This window comes from Clupea harengus, chromosome 5 (assembly GCF_900700415.2).
Source record: "Clupea harengus chromosome 5, Ch_v2.0.2, whole genome shotgun sequence".
NCBI lineage: Eukaryota > Metazoa > Chordata > Actinopteri > Clupeiformes > Clupeidae > Clupea > Clupea harengus.
In genome coordinates this window covers 22,154,972-22,172,403 of record NC_045156.1, presented here as the reverse complement: position 1 = coordinate 22,172,403, position 17,432 = coordinate 22,154,972, and the positions used below count along the sequence as shown (strand labels likewise).

General features: G+C 44.6%; 2 protein-coding genes across 2 annotated transcripts; both read left to right on the top strand.

Annotated features, from left to right (window-relative positions):
• Window positions 1-885: 885 nt before the first annotated feature.
• On the top strand, window positions 886-6,140 carry micos10 (mitochondrial contact site and cristae organizing system subunit 10). Its single transcript, XM_012824860.3, has 4 exons — window positions 886-1,016; window positions 5,133-5,180; window positions 5,598-5,707; window positions 5,919-6,140. Exons 1-4 carry the CDS (start codon window positions 956-958, stop codon window positions 5,925-5,927), a joined length of 228 nt encoding a protein of 75 aa, XP_012680314.1. The 5' UTR covers window positions 886-955; the 3' UTR covers window positions 5,928-6,140.
• A 3,942-nt stretch (window positions 6,141-10,082) lies between these two features.
• Window positions 10,083-15,538, top strand: nbl1 (NBL1, DAN family BMP antagonist). The gene is made up of 4 exons (XM_012824865.3): window positions 10,083-10,950; window positions 12,119-12,299; window positions 12,655-12,766; window positions 14,479-15,538. The coding sequence occupies exons 2-4, from the start codon at window positions 12,127-12,129 to the stop codon at window positions 14,770-14,772; spliced, it is 579 nt and encodes a 192-aa protein (XP_012680319.1). The 5' UTR covers window positions 10,083-10,950; window positions 12,119-12,126; the 3' UTR covers window positions 14,773-15,538.
• Window positions 15,539-17,432: the final 1,894 nt, after the last annotated feature.

Below are 17,432 nucleotides of genomic sequence, written 5' to 3'. Positions count from 1 at the left end.
TATAATCAGTCAAATGAATAGTGTAATAATACCTAACACAACTCACTGCACAGACAAATTCAACATCCTCATAAGCGCACAGCTTGGTTAGGCTATTTACTTGTCATTGTCACTGTAATAAAAACATGAGCTTCCATTATTCATTAAAGCAGTATTTGAATGTACACTTTTAATTTCTCTTCTTTTCACATAGAATGTGTGTAGACTTCTGACGGAATGTAATTCTACAGGCACTGTAAAATAAGACCTTTGCTATTATATGTGTCCCATTTATGGCATGTTTTCAGAGCAAGAAAAAAAGAAGCCGAGAAGCAGGATGCAAAGGGATGAAAGACACTGCACCTTTGATTTATTTTGAGCATTTTCAACAAAGACATGTTTACATGTTTTTACATTCTTTTACTTTTGCTCCAAATAGAAACAGGTTAATATAATGACCAGTACATGGGGAGCATACAGAGGAAAGCTGTGTATGTCTCTCCTGGAATTAGATTAGATATATCATCATATTTCTCCTGTTTTCTATAATCAGATAAAATAATAGACTTATACATATAGATCAGCGAGACAGAGAGCTAGATGAATAGGTATGCCAGTACAGACCCTAGAAAGCAAACATAATTTAAGCATAGATGGCCTATATTTTGTGACAGAGACAAAAATCTGCCCTGCAGCAACTATCAATTCATGGTTTCTTCTCTGGGTTAAGATGTAGGCTACCAGGTGTTTCTGGCCCTTATTTAAACAAGAAGGCGGTAAGTAACACATCTATGATCGTCTAGGATAACGATACAATTACAGTGACATACTGTAGCCAAAATATCAATAGTCACGACAAGCCTTGCGTGTAGCTTTAAGAATTAAGTTTGGCTGCGTGATAGAATCACCTGACCGGTAGTGTATTTCTTCTCGCGATCTTTTGAAACACTGCACTCAATCGGTCGGCAGCTTCATCATGGAGGAAGAGTACGGACGGAAAACGGATCGGTGCCTTGCTGACAGCGCTGTCAAAATCGGTAATTAAAGAAAAGCCCCACGCTACGTTAAATTAAGGAATGCTGGCCTTGAAGTGATGAAATGCGACATCATATGCCACATTTACCGCCAATACTTTAACAGGCCGCTCACGGAGAGGTCACCGTAGCTTATCTATGCTAGATTTAGCCTGTACTGTTATTTATATGTTTAGGCAGTAGATCACTGGGCAGTATAAAACGTGATAATGATAATGTCTATTTGGATGTAATTAGTGGCGTGGGTAACAAAAATGAGCTCCTCTTGATGTTTAGAGACGGTGACCCCACGACAGTCCTTCAAAATGCCAACATATATGGCCGGGTGGCATACAGGCTCATGGTCATGCATGTTGCATTGGCTGCTGGAATAGGTGTGTCCCAGGCTGTGGAATCCAGATGTATTGTCAGATGTTATGTGGAATCCAGCTGTATTGTCAGATGTTACGTTATTTTAGTGATCGACTGACCATGCAAAAATCAAGTCACGTTGCTGGTGGAATAATCTAAAGGTTAAAGCAGCAATACGGAGTTCTGTTGCAAAACTAGTAAGCTAACTACCTCAAAAGCATGCAAAAACCTTGCAAACACCACCAACAGCCCAGCGGACACTGAAAGAAGCTTGCCAACACACTAACTGGTGTCTTTTGGCAGTATAGCTGGCAATGTCATGCGTGTGAAAGCTTGTCTCCCATTTTTGCAGGGTGTTCCAGCACGTTACACAGAACTACATAGGGCATATCTATGGCTAGTGGGGACGACACAGGTGTTTATCTGTCCTTCACATGACCATATGCTATCAAAATGAATTTGAGGATGGTACCAAAACTAGTTGCCTATACAACCATACCTCAAAAAGTGTCAAATTGTTGCATAGTGTTACTTTAAGACCGGCAAAAAGAAACATAATAGTTCTGAGGCTCCTGTTGTTAAGACGGACACTGTGCATAATTTTGTTACACTAGGTTGGCTAGGTAGATTTTTTTGTCTTTTCAAATATATCTGTAAACCTAATATCAATGCCCACAGAAAATCAGTACAAAGTACAAAATGGACAGATATGTTCTCATTTGTTCTTCAATAACTGTTCCACAAACGTGCAAAGTAGGCACATTGCACTTACATTTCAAAGGTTAAAAAAATTTAATTGGTAGACATAATCTGTAGTGCTATATGCCTCATAAAATGTGAAAACTAGTGAAATGATTTTCTGGTTAACCTTCTCACATAACCTTATGAATGGGCTCTTATACAGTATCTCTATCTTTGTGCCATTTTATCAGCATGTGTTCGTTTAGTTCGTTATATCCCTGTACATCTGCATGCCTTAATTCTACAAATTACCTTGAAGTACCAAAGTTGTAAAGTACCAAACTACTTTATGTATACACTCAACTACACATTTATATTTTGCTGTGACTTTACCACTCAAACCCCACCACCAGATGGCAAATTGGTAATATGAAGGACTTAGTTTTAGTAGAATCCCAAAGAAACACGAGTGCTCCTGTGACGTCATGAAGTACCAGTTCATGCTGGCCCATAAATATTTCTGTTTTAACAAGTGTTTTGATTGGAGGCATTCCTTCCGAACGAGTCCATCACATTGTCTTGCCAGTGTGGGCATGTCTCTTAAAATTGGTGGGTGTAACAGAATTGTAAGCACATGAACACACACCAAGCAGATGACAGGCTGTCGTTTGAGTAATGTTCAAGCTCTTTCTCCAAAGTTCCTCTAAGGATTGTGGGGATTTAAGCAATTAGGGGTTATTTGACATGGATTAGCCTTATCTTAATTAGCTAGACCGATTTAATAATTAATTTATTCAGATTAATTCAAAAATGTATTAATGCACATAACATAGGTGTACTTGCCATGAATTGTCTCTGTACATGTCAAGAGTACGTATGACAAGGTAATATAAAAATATATGCATATTAAATGCTATATGAACACTATCTATAAGTGATGACTACATGTGGAGTGTATTCATTATGCATTAAACTACATCATTGTTGATCTTGGTCCATAACTACACTCTGAAATTCCATTTACTAATCGTTATCAGAGCCAGAATGCTTCTTTTCGTGTTTTCCCTCCATTAGGAAGATTACAAATGTGGGCAAACCTTGCTTGTTTTGCCGTCATCTTTTGCATTGTTCTGATTTGTTCCAAATGTCTGCCGAGGCCTTTATTTTTTATGTCTCTCCACATGCAGTCTGTTTCAAAGGGTCACAAAATAGCTGCGGCCTCCATAGCGTCTTTGAGACTCTGGAATTAAGGGCCCAAAACTGACGTGATTAATTTGAAGGGGAATCAGCCATGGATTCACACTGAGGAGTGCAGTTGCAGCGGCAGAGGAGGGGAGAAAGGAAGGGATGGGGCACAGAGAGAGAGAGAGGGTGGGCCAGAGTGCATAAATATTGTGAGGGCGGCCCATGACAATCCTGATTGTTGTGCAGCCACAGGCACATTTGGCAGGCAGGATCGCTGAGACTCGGCTGCTCCTGCTGCTGCGGCTCTCTTCATGATTCCCTGGATGGGGAGAGAGTGAGTGACATAGAGAGAGGGAGAAGGAAGGAAGGAAGGAAAGAAAGAAAGAAAGAAAGAAAGAAAGAGAGAGAGAGAGAGAGAGAGGTTTGGAAGAGAGTGAAGAACAGAGGGAGGGACAGAGGGATGTTCTTCTCGAGCTTTTACTGGAGAACTCAGACTGGAGTTGTGCAATAGAGACAGTGGGGGGGATTGGGTGGGTTGTGGTGGGGGGGCTTGAGGTTTATGGAACAGGCAGTGATTTGCAGGGCCCCCTCCTGAAGTAATGAAGACAAGTAGAGTGTTTTTATTTAATTTTTTCCCTCTTCGCGGTCGTGCTTGACATTTGTCAGTTGTGTAATGTTAAGCAGAGTGCAGTGTTCTGGCAGCAGAGCGATGGCTAGGCCGCATGCCTCTGAATCAAATTAAAAGGCAGAGGGGAGAGGGAGGGGGGGAAAAGAGAATGAACAAGCAGGGGAGCTGCAGGAGAGAAAAATAGAAGAGAGGAGGAAGGAAGAGAAAGAGAATATGAAATGGGCGTGGGAGAGGACAAGAGCATGGAAAGAAAAGGAAAGGAAAGGAAAGGAGAGAGGGAGGAGGAGAATGGAAGAGGAGATCTGAGAAACCAGGAGAGGATGGAGAGGGTTTAGGCTAAGAGAATGGAGGGAAAGAACAATGAGAGCTGGGAAAGAAAGAGAGGAGAGGGAGACTGTGAGGGTAAGGGTAAGGGGAGTCGGAGAGAGAGAGAAAGAGAAAGAAATAAAGCGGTAAAAAGATGGAGTGCGTTTGTTTGTGTGTGTTGCTGCTCTGCTGTTGCTGGCTGGTGTGGAGCTGGGTGGGGCGGCGCTGCCCGAAACACAGCACAGCGCAGCGAGGTGAAGCTGAGAACACAAACACATTCCTGTCCCACAATCCTCGGCTCCTCGGCCGCTCCGCTGTCCAGCGCACACCCCCTTTTCACTTGGGCCCCTGCCTGGGTCTGATTCACACACATACACACACAGACACACACATACACAAACACACACACGCTGACCGCTTTTCTGTCTTTATGTTACCTATTCTCTTCCCTCCATGGTTTCTTTTGTTCCTCTGTGTCTCACGTTCGTTTTCACCACAGATGCATTTTCTAGTTATCTGTCTATCTTTCTGTCTATCCAGCTGTGTATGTTCTTTGCCTGTCAACTTCTCTCTGAATTATTCTTCCTATCCCTCTGTCTTCGCTTCACCCTCAACTTTTCTTCCCGCTATTCCCAAAGTGTGTAGTCTCCCACTACCCTCCCTCCTTTCTGTTTGTTGTCAATTTATAGGCTCTCTCTATCCCTCTCTCTTTGTCCCCCCCCCCCCCCCCCCTCTCTCTAATGACCGTTGTCTGGCTGGCAGGTGCTGTTTACCAGTATGAGGGTCAGAGGTCACATTAACTTCCCCCACCCACCTAGTCTTGTTAGCACACATGTATTTCCTCTCACATTGGGGACACTATACCTGTGTGTGAGAGTGTGTGAGAGAGAGAGACTGGTTCTTGTAAATTTAGTAGTATCTACTAACTCTGTCTTTCCTGTTCTTTCCATTTCTGTCTCCTTCTTCAGGAACCGGTCTTGGAGTCGGCATAGTTCTCTCTGTCCTGTTCTTCAAACGTGAGTTGAACCACATCCCTCACCTGGGGACAAGCCTATTATCAAAAGAAGTTACTAGCTATTTTCTTATTCTTCTCTGTTTTCAATTGTATCACTAAATATTCAAATGCTTGGATATGTTATTCTACGTTTTTGCCATGAAATTATACTCAAGCACCTTCATTTTCACTTATTTATTTACCAGATGCTTTAATTCAAAGCCGTTAATTCAAAAAGGTTTCATCAGTAGTTAATGTGTTCTCAAACCCAGGATATTGATGGTGTTGGCACCTTGCTCCACTAGTTTAGTCACAATTTATGATGTTTACGATGTTCATGATGTTAGCTAGGCATGCAAGAGCAGTAGAATAGTTAAATAGTTGATTGCAGATGTGTGCCTTTGTTTGTTGTTTACCTGTTGTTTGTTGTTTCATTTAGGCCGTACATGGCCAGTTGCGTTTAGTGCAGGAATGGGGCTGGGAATGGCCTACTCCAACTGCCAGAATGACTTCAGGTCACCATACCTGCTGCATGGACACATGGTCAAGGTGAGCATTACAGTTATCCTGGGGAAGATGCCAAATCCATTCAGTGCCTCACTGTCTTAAAGAGCTCCAGTATTTGTCATAAGATTGCACTGATTGTGCTGAGGTTGCCATGGATCGGTACAAGTGGCTTTGATTGCGCTAGCGTGCAACATCAGGAATGAATGCACTCTTCCTCCTCTGAAGCATTTTGTCTGTCCCCTCTCTCTTGCAGGATCAGTAGAGGAGCACGGGAGGTGCTGATCTGGGAGGAGTTGCAGTCTTTGCCGTCATCCGTCACGCTGTTCATTTCTGTTTGCCTGACACTCTTTGTTCGCTACCTCCACATGTTCTGTTCCCTGTCACCATTGTAATTGCTATGTCTGGAAAAAATGTTGTTTATTTAATCGTACCATAATGAAAATAATTAAAGTGATGACATTTAAGATTTAAAAAATGCCCAAAGGCCTTATTTTGTGTGTCTGGATTTTGAATTATCTGATTGAGGCTGCTTTAAAGCTATGCACAAAAAAAACCTATGCACAAAATTTAGTTTGGACTCCAAGTCGTTTGGCGTAGCCCTTGTGGTATGCACATCCGCGAGGGCGAGGGGAACAGAATGAGCGTTTTTGTGTGTTAATGAGTAGGAGAGTTTCTCTCCCGCTGTTTTGGAATGGGAGCCAGGTTCAGCACCTGCAGCCTTAAAGAGAAGGATAAAGGGAGGGAGAGAGTGAGAGAGAGAGACAGATATGGAGGAAGAGTGGGTGGGAGAGAGAAAAGCATGAAAAATAACACTTTGAATTGAACTGCAAAACAAATGGCTGCAGTGACAGGAGGAATAGGAGATCTGCTCATTTTCCAGGGTTTCAGAAGGTTCAGCATTGAAGTAGAATTGCACAGAGAGAGCAGTTAATCATCTACTAATGAGTGTTATTTCCCATAATTGTCCTCAAATATGCTGAAATGGACGTTCTCAAATCAAGATGTCGGCCGGCCACAGACCAAGGCAGAACAGCCGAGCGATGATTTCATCAGCAGCTGCTGTGCAATCCACACGTACACAGAAACAGACCTGCACAGCGGGGAGAAGATAATCAGAGGCAGCGTTACACATGTAATGGCTGCAACGCTCATCTCTCTCTCTCTCTCTCTCTCTCTCGTACCCTGACCAGACACACATAGGGGTGAGCATAAGAGCATACCTGGAACAGAGTGCCGCGCAATGATTGACTGTGTGCGTGGATCTCTTATGGTGATTTTTTTTTTTTTTGAAAACAGACTCCCTGCAAGCTTCTGTGACTGTGAAATATGTTTGCTTGGAACTGGTTTTGTTAGGTCCCATCATTTATATTAAGTGAGAGTGTGCATGCGTGTGTGTGTGTGTGGAGGGAGATCATAAGCCGTGTGTTTGTCTAGCCCCCTGGTGCAGCAGAATGCTTGGAATGTTCTAGAATGCCAGTTTTGGACAGGGGCTCAACACTTATTACTAACAGGTGAGTCCGGCCCAGTGTTAAAGATCTCACTCGCTCGTATACAGATACTGAACAAAAGCATGCACATTCACAGATGCACAAACCCACATACCAAAAACACCAGAGTGGGATTTTGATCTTAACTGCGGCTCTCACAGTCACCGATGCATTAGTTACTATGTGGGCAGACATGTTCGCACCTTTACAAAAACACCGCAGCTATTTGTCTTCTCCTGTCAATCAAAGTATTTGTCTGCAAGTGAAGCGAATGAAGTGGCTTGGGTGGGGGTGTTCATGTGGATGGAATCCTAGTTGCACACCTGCAGGTAGACTCACTGAAAGAACGAGGGAGAAACGGAGAGGGAGGTGGGAGTACGAGAGAAGCCTAGGAGTACCTGCCTGTGCCTGCCTAATAGATTCTCCCACACAGTATCATGATTCTACTGATATAACACTTGATGCTTAACGCAGCCATGCTCTGCTTATTCTGACTCCCAAGTCTTATTTGTTGAGTTTTAGTGCTGCACTCGTCATGCTCCTAGTGTTATCCAACTTAGGGACCTAATTCCATTGACAAGCAAAATCCACTGCACATACACTAAAGCTAATTTGAATAACTTGGCTAAATCATTTTGCTAATTTAATACCATGAGCAAGATCCTAAGGGCAAACATGGGTGGATCAGAACAATGCTCCCACACGCCACACAATAGCTTTAGGTAATGCGTGACAGACTGCTTGGTTTCATAAGGGCTGCCGGGGTGCAAGGGCAGATGCAGGTCCCAGTAACGCTGCTGGCAGCTAGTCAAGATGGCAAGCTGGGTTGCAAGAGTGTGGTTAAATTGTTCCACAAGCCCATCACTCGGGGGGTGCAACGGAGTAGTCTGAGTCTTTTTGATACCCAGCCGTAGGCAGACTTTGCTGAACACGCCAGCTTCAAAGTTCCCCTGGTCACTGTGCAGGTCCGTAGGCGCACTGAATCGGCAGAACATCTCGCTGACCAGGCGCTCAGTGGTGGTGGCAGTACTCTAGTCGGGGACCACACACACCTCTGGCCACTTAGTGAAGTAATCCATAGCCACGAGGACGTAGCGGTTCCTCTGGGGAAAGGGCCCAGGACATCCACAGCCACATGCTCCATAGGGGGCACCACCTGGTACCGATGCAGAGGGATGGAGGAGAGGGTTGGAGCCTCGGGTCGGCCCCTTCGTGGCCATCCAGCTGCACGTCCTGGCAACAGTCTGGCTGTCAGGACAAGGCACCAATACCTCGTTTCCACCAACATGGTGCCGGTGAAGGGCCGCTGCCTTATCCGGCACCAGTTCTGTGTGTTTCGACCAAAATTCTACAGGTGCTGGTGCTGAAAATCCTGCACCGGCACAGCCTTGGTGGAAACGAGGTACAAGTGTCATCCTTCTTTCTGACCAGGACAGCGGGCGTGGCTCAAGAACTGCCCACTTAGTCAAAGGCAGCCTCTGGGGGCACAGGCGGATGGGATGGGCATCTCGAGTGTCGACAACGAGCCTACTGGTGCGCATACAGTCTTCGTCTCATGCCACAAAGATGCGGTCTTGGTCTGCCGGGTGTCAAAGAAAATGGTGGACCCAGTATCTACCAAGGCTTAGCTGGTGGTGCACTCCAGGTGACAGTTTGCATAAAGTCCACGGGCTAAACCCAATCGGCTAAACCGCAACTGTTCAGGTAGAAGAGAGGAGACAGGGTCTGAGGGCGCTGGCTGAGGTGCTGGGTTACCTGGCGCTAGAGAATGCCATGCCTCGGCTCTACATATCTGTAGCAGCCCTCAGAATGCCCTGCTGCCTTCCGAGGGCCCTGCCTTGGTCACTGGGGAATTGCCACCGCTCTTAAATGATTTGCTTCTCCTTCTTCCTTGCTCTCCTCCAGGTCGAATGTGCTCCTGCAGCCACTCTGGCTGCAGACCCAAGACAAAAGCCTGATGCTCAAGCTCTTCTTGCTGACTGCCATTGAAGGTGGGGATCAGCAGAGTAGGTGTCCAGGCTCTTTCTCTCACCCCGGCGGTGAGCGGCCATCTTGTCACGGGCGTCGTCAGCAAACCCGTTAGCAGAACCGGCACTGCAGTGCCCTTTCAGTGGCTGTCCAGCTCACCCACTCCACCAGCTGCAGGTCCACCAATACTGTAAGCGTCTTGCCCTCCGACCTGGATCCCTTACTCCTCAGATGACCAGCTTTTGAAGTTCGCTGTCAGATGCACTTACCAGGTAGGTCTCCAGCAGCCCCTCTACACTGTAGCAACGGTAGCTTTGTGGGCCTCTGGCACGGTTCCTCTGTTGTTGCTACGGCGCCTAGCTGGTTGGCAGTCAGAAGAGGGGCTGGTCCCGGAGCTCCCTGCGTGGCTGCCTCTTTTGGCTGGGGCGGGCGTGCTGGCACATCCAGCCCCTGGTCCTGGTATGGTGGCAGCGAGGTCCCTGGGTCCTGCCGCGGCACAGGAGCGATCAATTCAATCCCGTCTCGTCATCCAGGGCAGGGAACACTGGTGCCATCTGCCACTCCTTCCTGTTGGGTTTGGGGCGGGGACTGTAGCTCATCGAGAAGATCTCTGATGTTCCAGAGTGTGGTCATCTCCTCCGTCCCACTTCTGACACCAGTGTAATGAATGAAGCAATGGAGCAAGCTTCACATAGGGAAATTACTTAATACAGATGGACTGAAGTGCTTGAGGTGTCTAATCTCTACATCACACACATACACCAAAGCACACAACCCCAGTTGCATGCAACAATATTACATATTAAGCCTGACCATGCACCAATACATTTAGCATCAAGTTACTCCAATTTTTTGCCAGGGTGGAATTTTATACAGGTCACACGTGTCAAATAAGGTTCAGTGCAGCAAGGGGGTTGGCAGTAGCACAGCTATTAGAAGGCGGAGCCCATACAAAGTATAACTTAACTAGCAGTGGTGCACACGAAGAAGAATGCTGCGCTAGTTTATAACTAGCAAATTTCAACGTAAGGTTTAAGACTCACTTTACACCCAAACTTACCATCAAACGTAAGCTCAAATTGTGCAACCAACTACAGAATCTGATTAATAGTATTGACTTCTGGTAACTACAGGACCTCAGCAAAAGTTGAGGGAAGAGTCACAATTTGTCCTCATAAACCATTTGCCTATAGACTTGACAGGGAAGGACACGCCTTGACGTCTGACTGTATGGATTCAGGTGGATCACTGATGGTGTCATCAGGCCGTTAACACTTCGACCCGACGAACTTTCTACATCCCTACTTTTTTTTATTCAATCATACGCAGCGTGCAGCCAGGCAAGCCTCGGTGCCGCGCCTAGTCAGATGAGCCCACAGCAGCATAGCCAAAGAAAGCTGCAGCCACAGGAGCAGACTGACTGCGTGCTAAAAAAATCAAATTTATAAAATCTGTCTGTTTTATTCCATTTTCCCGGAGAAAAGGAGGAGAGGAGATAGAGAGGGGAGGGACCCGCGGAAGTTGATGTACATAGATTGGGTTTCTTACGTGCGCTCCTTCGGTTCGAGCTCCTCATCCCTCTTACGGTGATGTAATTGTTTTACTTAGAAGATCGGACGCTAGAGGAAAATTGTCTCTCTTTCCGCCCGCATTTGAAACTTGATTTCCTATCATCTGCAACGTATCGGCTTCACTCATCTCGTCGTCTCTCTGGTGTCCAGTGCGTCAGGCAGAGAGGGGCCGCGGTGAGAGACGGTCTGTAGGTTTGGGAAAAGGGGATTCAACGGACAATATCTCCGGTGCCAGCGGACGTTTCGGTGGTTCTCAATCGTAAGTACAGCTTGTTTAAACTTTTCTTTTAGCAGTGGTGGCAATTGTGGTCCTGGTGTATGCGTGAGGAAAGCACATCAGGTTAAAGTAAATGTCAATGATAAATCGTCAAGGATTTGTTTATTTGTAACTAAACAATAGTAACATGACATGAAACTTCCTCTGTTTATAGGCCAGCCTATTTGGACTGTCCGGAGTTACTTTTGTTCAAAAAGCCTAGACTTCGTGTAATTAACTTAATCCATAATATGATGCCATGGGAACACATTTGTTTAAAGGGCTGTGATTTAGTGCTGTCGACTTTAGCCAAATGAAATGCTTCATCTGAGCAGCAACAATTAATTTGGCATGAAATAATAAACAAAACACTTTGTTCATTAATATAACTTTGGTTACCCCTCCGTGTATGTTTGAAATAGAAGGAAACCAGCTAACGGATTGATTTGAAATTGTGGCATTTGTTTAAATTGGAATTGGATGTTAGATAGCCTATTTAGTCATTGCCACCACCCTCTCCCGCACTCTCACTCTTCTTTCTGCCTGGTGCTTCTCACGCAGTCGCTTTCACCGCCGCAGGCTGCTAGTCAGATATGGGTATTTGTGTGGAATGCCAGTTGGGTGAAAACACAGAAAAAAAGTCTGTATGGCCCTTTTTTTAATTTATAAACACACTACTCACTCTTAATTACATGCGGATGGATGGAACCTTTTTAGATTCTTCACACTTTAAGACAAGCTGTCCCAGTTTTAAAAGGAAGGGTTGCGCAGTTTATTGAAGTCAGGCGATATCTCATAGACATCTCTCCCCCGTATCTGGTTGCCCGCTAGTCTGAACCAACAGTATTGTTCTTCTCCACTTGGCACACATGGGGCCAAATAGGCCACGTGAATGATCTGAATTTGATAAGGACAACGGTTAGCCTGAGTCGCAGTGAATCACAAAAAGCCACCGGAATGAATTAACTAATGGTTTAAATGTCATAACATTGACAATTTCTTTTGTAGACGTCAAAATAAAGTCGGCGACCTTTAACTCCTTCTCACCACACACTCGCTTTCGAACAACGATGGCGTCTATTTCTCAGCTGCAGTACTACAGATAAAAGTAAAAAAAAAAAAAAAAAAGGAGGATTGGTATATCATAAAACTTCTCCCTGACCTGTTCCAGGTGCAGTTATGTGGCTTGGCTCGGTGATTGGTTGTGCGTTTCTCGCGCTGTGTTCTGCGGCTCCTCCTGCGCACATCAACCGTTTGGCGCTGTTCCCTGACAAGAGCGCCTGGTGCGAAGCCAAGAACATCACACAGATAGTCGGGCACACAGGCTGCCAATCCCGCTCCATAGAAAACAGGTCAGTACAACCAGAGGAAACTCACCGACCGAAACCCAAAGGGACACCCCAGCTGTGCTTCCTAAGGCAGTTCCTCATAGATGGCTGCATAGATTGCAGCGCACTCCGCCAAATATTATGCATGTTCATGCTGGAACATATGGCTAGCTAGCCGAGATCATAAGATAACACGTACCTCTAAAGTCTGAAGTTTACAGTACAGACAGAATTTATTTCGCTTGAGTCCTTGTGTGTATTTGTTATTCTTGTTCTGACTGCAAAACTCTTATTGCTCCTGTCAGTTTTTGCCTAACAGTGCATCTGTCTTTGGTGAATGTAAGTGATACTGAGCAGTGAACTCCTGGCTTCCTTTTAGGGCATGCCTGGGACAGTGCTTTAGTTACAGTGTGCCCAACACCTTTCCTCAGTCCACTGAGTCCTTGGTGCACTGTGACTCCTGCATGCCTGCACAGACACACTGGGAAGTGGTGAGTAGGTTATGTGGCTGTGCTTAGAGCTGAGCACTGTATGCTTCAAAACAAACTCTCTCTCTCTCTCTCTCTGTATCTATCTATATGTCAGTCTGTTTCTCTTTCACACACGCACACACACACACACACACACACACACACACACACACACACACACATACATACATAGACAACCCAGAACAGTCAAATAGAATGATCGTCCTTATCAATAAAAGACTGGCCGATGGGAAAGGCCACTGTAGGCTACACAATATGACTACAAAAATGCTTACTCACTAATTATGTTTACTTTACTACGACATCACTGTCCAGTACTTGTTTGGCAGACATAATCCATAGTTCAATTTTACGTATAGCCTAGTTATTTTATTGAATTTAAGAACCTGAAGATTTCACATAAGGTTTTCATACCCCAAAACAGAAACAGGGCTTGTCATACCCATGTGCTGGAAATCGAAAAAGTGGCTTGAGAGAATTGGAGATACTTGACTTCAAAACAAGGCCAGCCAGCAATGACCACTGGCTCAACAGAAGGCTACTGAGAGTGGATTATCCCCTCTACAGTAGAGCTGGCCATGTCAAGTGGTGATTGTGTTAAAGTCCAGTATATAAAGCAGGAACAATACCTCAGGCAGAAGCACAGAGTGATAAGCAATCACACAAACATGGACACAATGTAATGAAAACATCTATGGTTCAAACTTAGCATGCTTCATTGCCAGTCTTAGACTGTGGCTTCTGTGGAGATTAATCCATAGAGTGTCCTTGTAATAGAAAGTGTAGACGGCTCTTCTAAACCAATACACTTTTTGTCAAATTTAGAAAATGTCTTCTCACACTCCTCTAGCTGCCCACTCTGTGTGTGCACTCAAAAATACTCTGGTGTTCGTACACAGTCCTGGCTCTGTACATGGGAGGCAAACAACGTGGCTTGGACTGAGTCACACACCATTCCAGCCAATCAATGTGTTGCTTCAGGAGCATGGAAAGGAGGAGTAAACTGATTTGCTGCTGAGTTCTTGCCAGAATCACAGACTGTACCTTTTACAGTCATGTGTTAATTTATCACGCAGTGCTTCAAATCAAAAACTCTCAAACACTAAGAATACTCCTGTACAAAGTACCAGTCATCTGTGACACTGTGACCGAGTGAATAGGCAGTTAAAGGATGCAGGTTCAGGTTCTCTTTCTCCTCCCCAGCCCACCCCAGTCTCCCTCCCTTGCCTCTTTGGTCTGATAAGTCCTCTTACCTCTCTCACCAGTTAGTCATTCTGCTCCTTGTATTTCAGTATCCTGGCTACACAGACTAAGCACCGTAGTATATTTGTGTTGAGACTATGCCAGGTGGGATGGGAGAATAGGAGTGCAGCCACAGGTGACTGTGTGGCCAGCCAAATATTAATTATTTCAAATAACCTTGTGCGTGTGTGTGTGTGTGTGTGTGTGTGTGTGTGTGTGTGTGTGTGTGTGTGTGAATGTGTGTGTGTGTATGTCTCTCTTTCTCTCTCTTTCTCTCTCTCTGTGTGTGTGTGTGTGTGTGAAAGAGAGAGACATTGAGAAAGACAAATGGTGTGTCTATTTTTCCCCAGTGTAATACACATTATTAGTTGCAGCATTTGCTTGGCATGGATGCATGTGTGGACATATTCCTGTGCATACTGAGTCATATCTGTATGTGTGCGTCACTGTTCTTTGTACCGCTTCCCCAGGTGACTTTGGAGTGCCCGGGCAACGAGGACACTCCTCGTGTGGAGAAATTGGTGGAGCGCATCCTGCTGTGCAGCTGCCAGTCCTGCAGTAAAGAGGATGACCAGGAGGGGGCAGTCATGCAACTCTCTCCCTCGGAGAGCTCCATTGATCACGCGTCCCTGCCTGACGCCAGCAGCGCCGAAGTCCACCCCCACCCGCACCCTCATGGGCACACACACTCACACCCACACCCACACCATCCTGACACACTCTCTGACCCACTGCCACACACAGACACATCGGAGGGAGGATAAGCTAAACTGTGCTGTCTGTTTCTCTAACTGACTCCCCCCCCCCCTTCTCCTACTCTTTTCTTCAGTCTGTTACTCTTCTCTCCTTGTTTGAGTTGGTCTGTGATTTTGTACTCTGGCAGAACTTCAGCACTTTTATGAATAACACCACATTTTGCAAAAATAAAGCTTTTAGACAGGAATGTATGAACAAAACCAGCGTGCTTATACACAGTTACCAAAAATGATCGCAAAGTAAACTGAAAATCTAACACAAACGCACTCGCACACACACACAAACATTCACACACAGTTATCTATCTGAACACAGACTTTTCATTAGCATAGATTCAGATGCACAAGTGTAACACATATGCACAAGCATACACTCACAGTATCTGATGACACAATGTAAGTGCACTTAAAACACTGCCCACAAAAGCTCTTAATACATTTGTAACCATAATAACAATAAAAACATGGACACACACACACACACACACACACACACACACACACACACACAAACCACATACACACACAAATCATCAGCTTATGTTATTTTTGGGCTAAAGGTTCCAAGTCTCTCTTCTGTGCTGCGTTGTCTGTTGCCTCACTCGCGCAATGCTGACTAAACAACACAGTAAATTGTTGAGTTAAGAAAATGCCTTTCCTCCCAGTAACAGTTTATATGGAGTTTTAGAAAGGTAAGAAGTTCAGTTGATCCACCTGAAATGACTGATATATTGGGTGTACTGTGCTGGTTTGGATAAAGCTGTTTGTATTTAGACATCTGGTTTTCCATCTGTGTATTTATTTCTTCATAACCACATGGGCCTTTGTGGTGGCATCCCTAAATACCAGTATTTATAGCTGTAAACGCCACGACCCCTAAGCTGTTTTGAAAAGGATTATCAGACCTCTGCTGCTGTCAGACATCATAAATGTATTTATCTAACAATGTATCTGCTTCAAAGAACCAGACCTCCAGATTTTTATAAAAATCTTGTGTTGTTCGCTTAAGAAGATCATGACAAATCTTAAAAAAAAAATAGTTGTAGACGTATGGCTGTGAACCATTATTGAAAGTTTTATTAAGTGCTACTTCCAAACAGAATGTCTTTGAAAGGTGCATAACCACTGTCTTGTAAATCTTAAAAATAGATATCACATGTTATGAGTCATTTTTTAAGAGTCCCGTATCATTGAAAAGATAAGTCATTATTTCAGTCATAAATCCTACTTATGTTTTCATGTCTTGTTTGTGGGTGGCTGGAAGACTAATTGCACACACATTCATTTCATATTTTTTTTTTGCAGCAAATGTGTTATAAGCATTATATATCAAAACACTCATCTGTGAATAACCCCACTGTCTCCATCTCTGGAAGACATTTTTGTGAGGCTGGCGTGGACCCCTATCAGGGCCCAGTAAAACACAAATCCCCCACTGCATTCTGGGTTTTATAAGGTAGGGCCGGTGCAGACCAGCTGCTTGGTGCAGGTGGGAGGGGAAGTGGCACAGCCCTGGGGAGAGAAGAGAAGGGGAAATGGCTCTGACCTTTCGGTTCAGCCGGGAAGTTCACATGTAGTGAGAGCGAAAGGACAAACACTAGACGTACTGTTCACCTCCACCAAAGCGTGGTCTTGTGTGCTGGCTTCTCTTTCTCTACATGTGGCCATCATTTGAGTCAAGAGAACCACAAAGAACTTGTGAATGTATTTACTGCTTTCACAGGGGATGTGGCTGGAGTTTGGACATTTTATTGAGGCAGGTGGCAGAAAGGTGTTGTATGTTGTTGATTGTTTGAGATATCACAACCGTAACCTTTGGAGAATGGAGTCACACAGATGGCGGTGTCAGATATGCCTAAGTTTTCATTTTCCATAATATCAATGACAGGATCAAATTATGCTATTTATATTGCTACATTCACCTGAATTGATTTTATTTCATTAAAATCCCAAATCTTGAGTCCTGTAGAACTGTTGAAATGATTTGCCCTCTCTCACACAGAAAATGACAGAATCATTAAAAAGATCTTTATCGCATCTTCAAGAGTTTTTCTGAGCTTTCATGCCTGGCCTCTGTTGGAGACTGGTGGTACTGCATACCTCAGGCATGGAACTCCCAGCAAGTACAGTATATCAACAGCACATACTTGGGCAGGCCAGTTGAAACACTACCTGTGTGAGTGAACAGAGCATTCTTGGAAGGACATTCAGGCAGCCTTATTGAATGTTGAATAGTCACGCATGTCTGCATAATGTGATTGGAGGAATCATAAAAAGCAAGACCTGACAATCCCTTAAAGTTTCAGTTTGTTATTGGATCCCTCTCATGAGTTTTCATGGCCTCTGTCTATTATATTAAGATTGAATGCATTTTTCTTACAATAGACCCATATAATCAGTATAGGCAGGATATTGGTGTTCTACACCTGCACCTCGTCATTCACCTTTTTCTCCCCATTCACACAGACGCCACACAGAAAGGACTTCATGACAATAACTTCTATGAACACAGGCCATAAGGATCATAAATTCAAAGCCAAGCAAACAGAAAAAAAAAACATCAAACAGAACCTATGGCACCCTGTAACCATGTTAACGACCATGAGTGGGAATGACTGTTTGGTCAAGGCAGCTGGCAAAATCCATTTGGTTATTGTGTGAGCAACTTT

Excerpts from the sequence above, each read along its gene's own strand:
- micos10 (XM_012824860.3), top strand. The coding sequence starts at position 956 with ATGGAGGAAGAGTACGGACGGAAAACGGATCGGTGCCTTGCTGACAGC. Across the intron at positions 1,017-5,132 it reads TGACAGCGCTGTCAAAATCG|GAACCGGTCTTGGAGTCGGC; the intron begins GTAATTAAAGAA and ends CTCCTTCTTCAG. Across the intron at positions 5,181-5,597 it reads CTCTGTCCTGTTCTTCAAAC|GCCGTACATGGCCAGTTGCG; the intron begins GTGAGTTGAACC and ends TGTTTCATTTAG.
- nbl1 (XM_012824865.3), top strand. The coding sequence starts at position 12,127 with ATGTGGCTTGGCTCGGTGATTGGTTGTGCGTTTCTCGCGCTGTGTTCT. Across the intron at positions 12,300-12,654 it reads TCCCGCTCCATAGAAAACAG|GGCATGCCTGGGACAGTGCT; the intron begins GTCAGTACAACC and ends GCTTCCTTTTAG. Across the intron at positions 12,767-14,478 it reads CACAGACACACTGGGAAGTG|GTGACTTTGGAGTGCCCGGG; the intron begins GTGAGTAGGTTA and ends CCGCTTCCCCAG.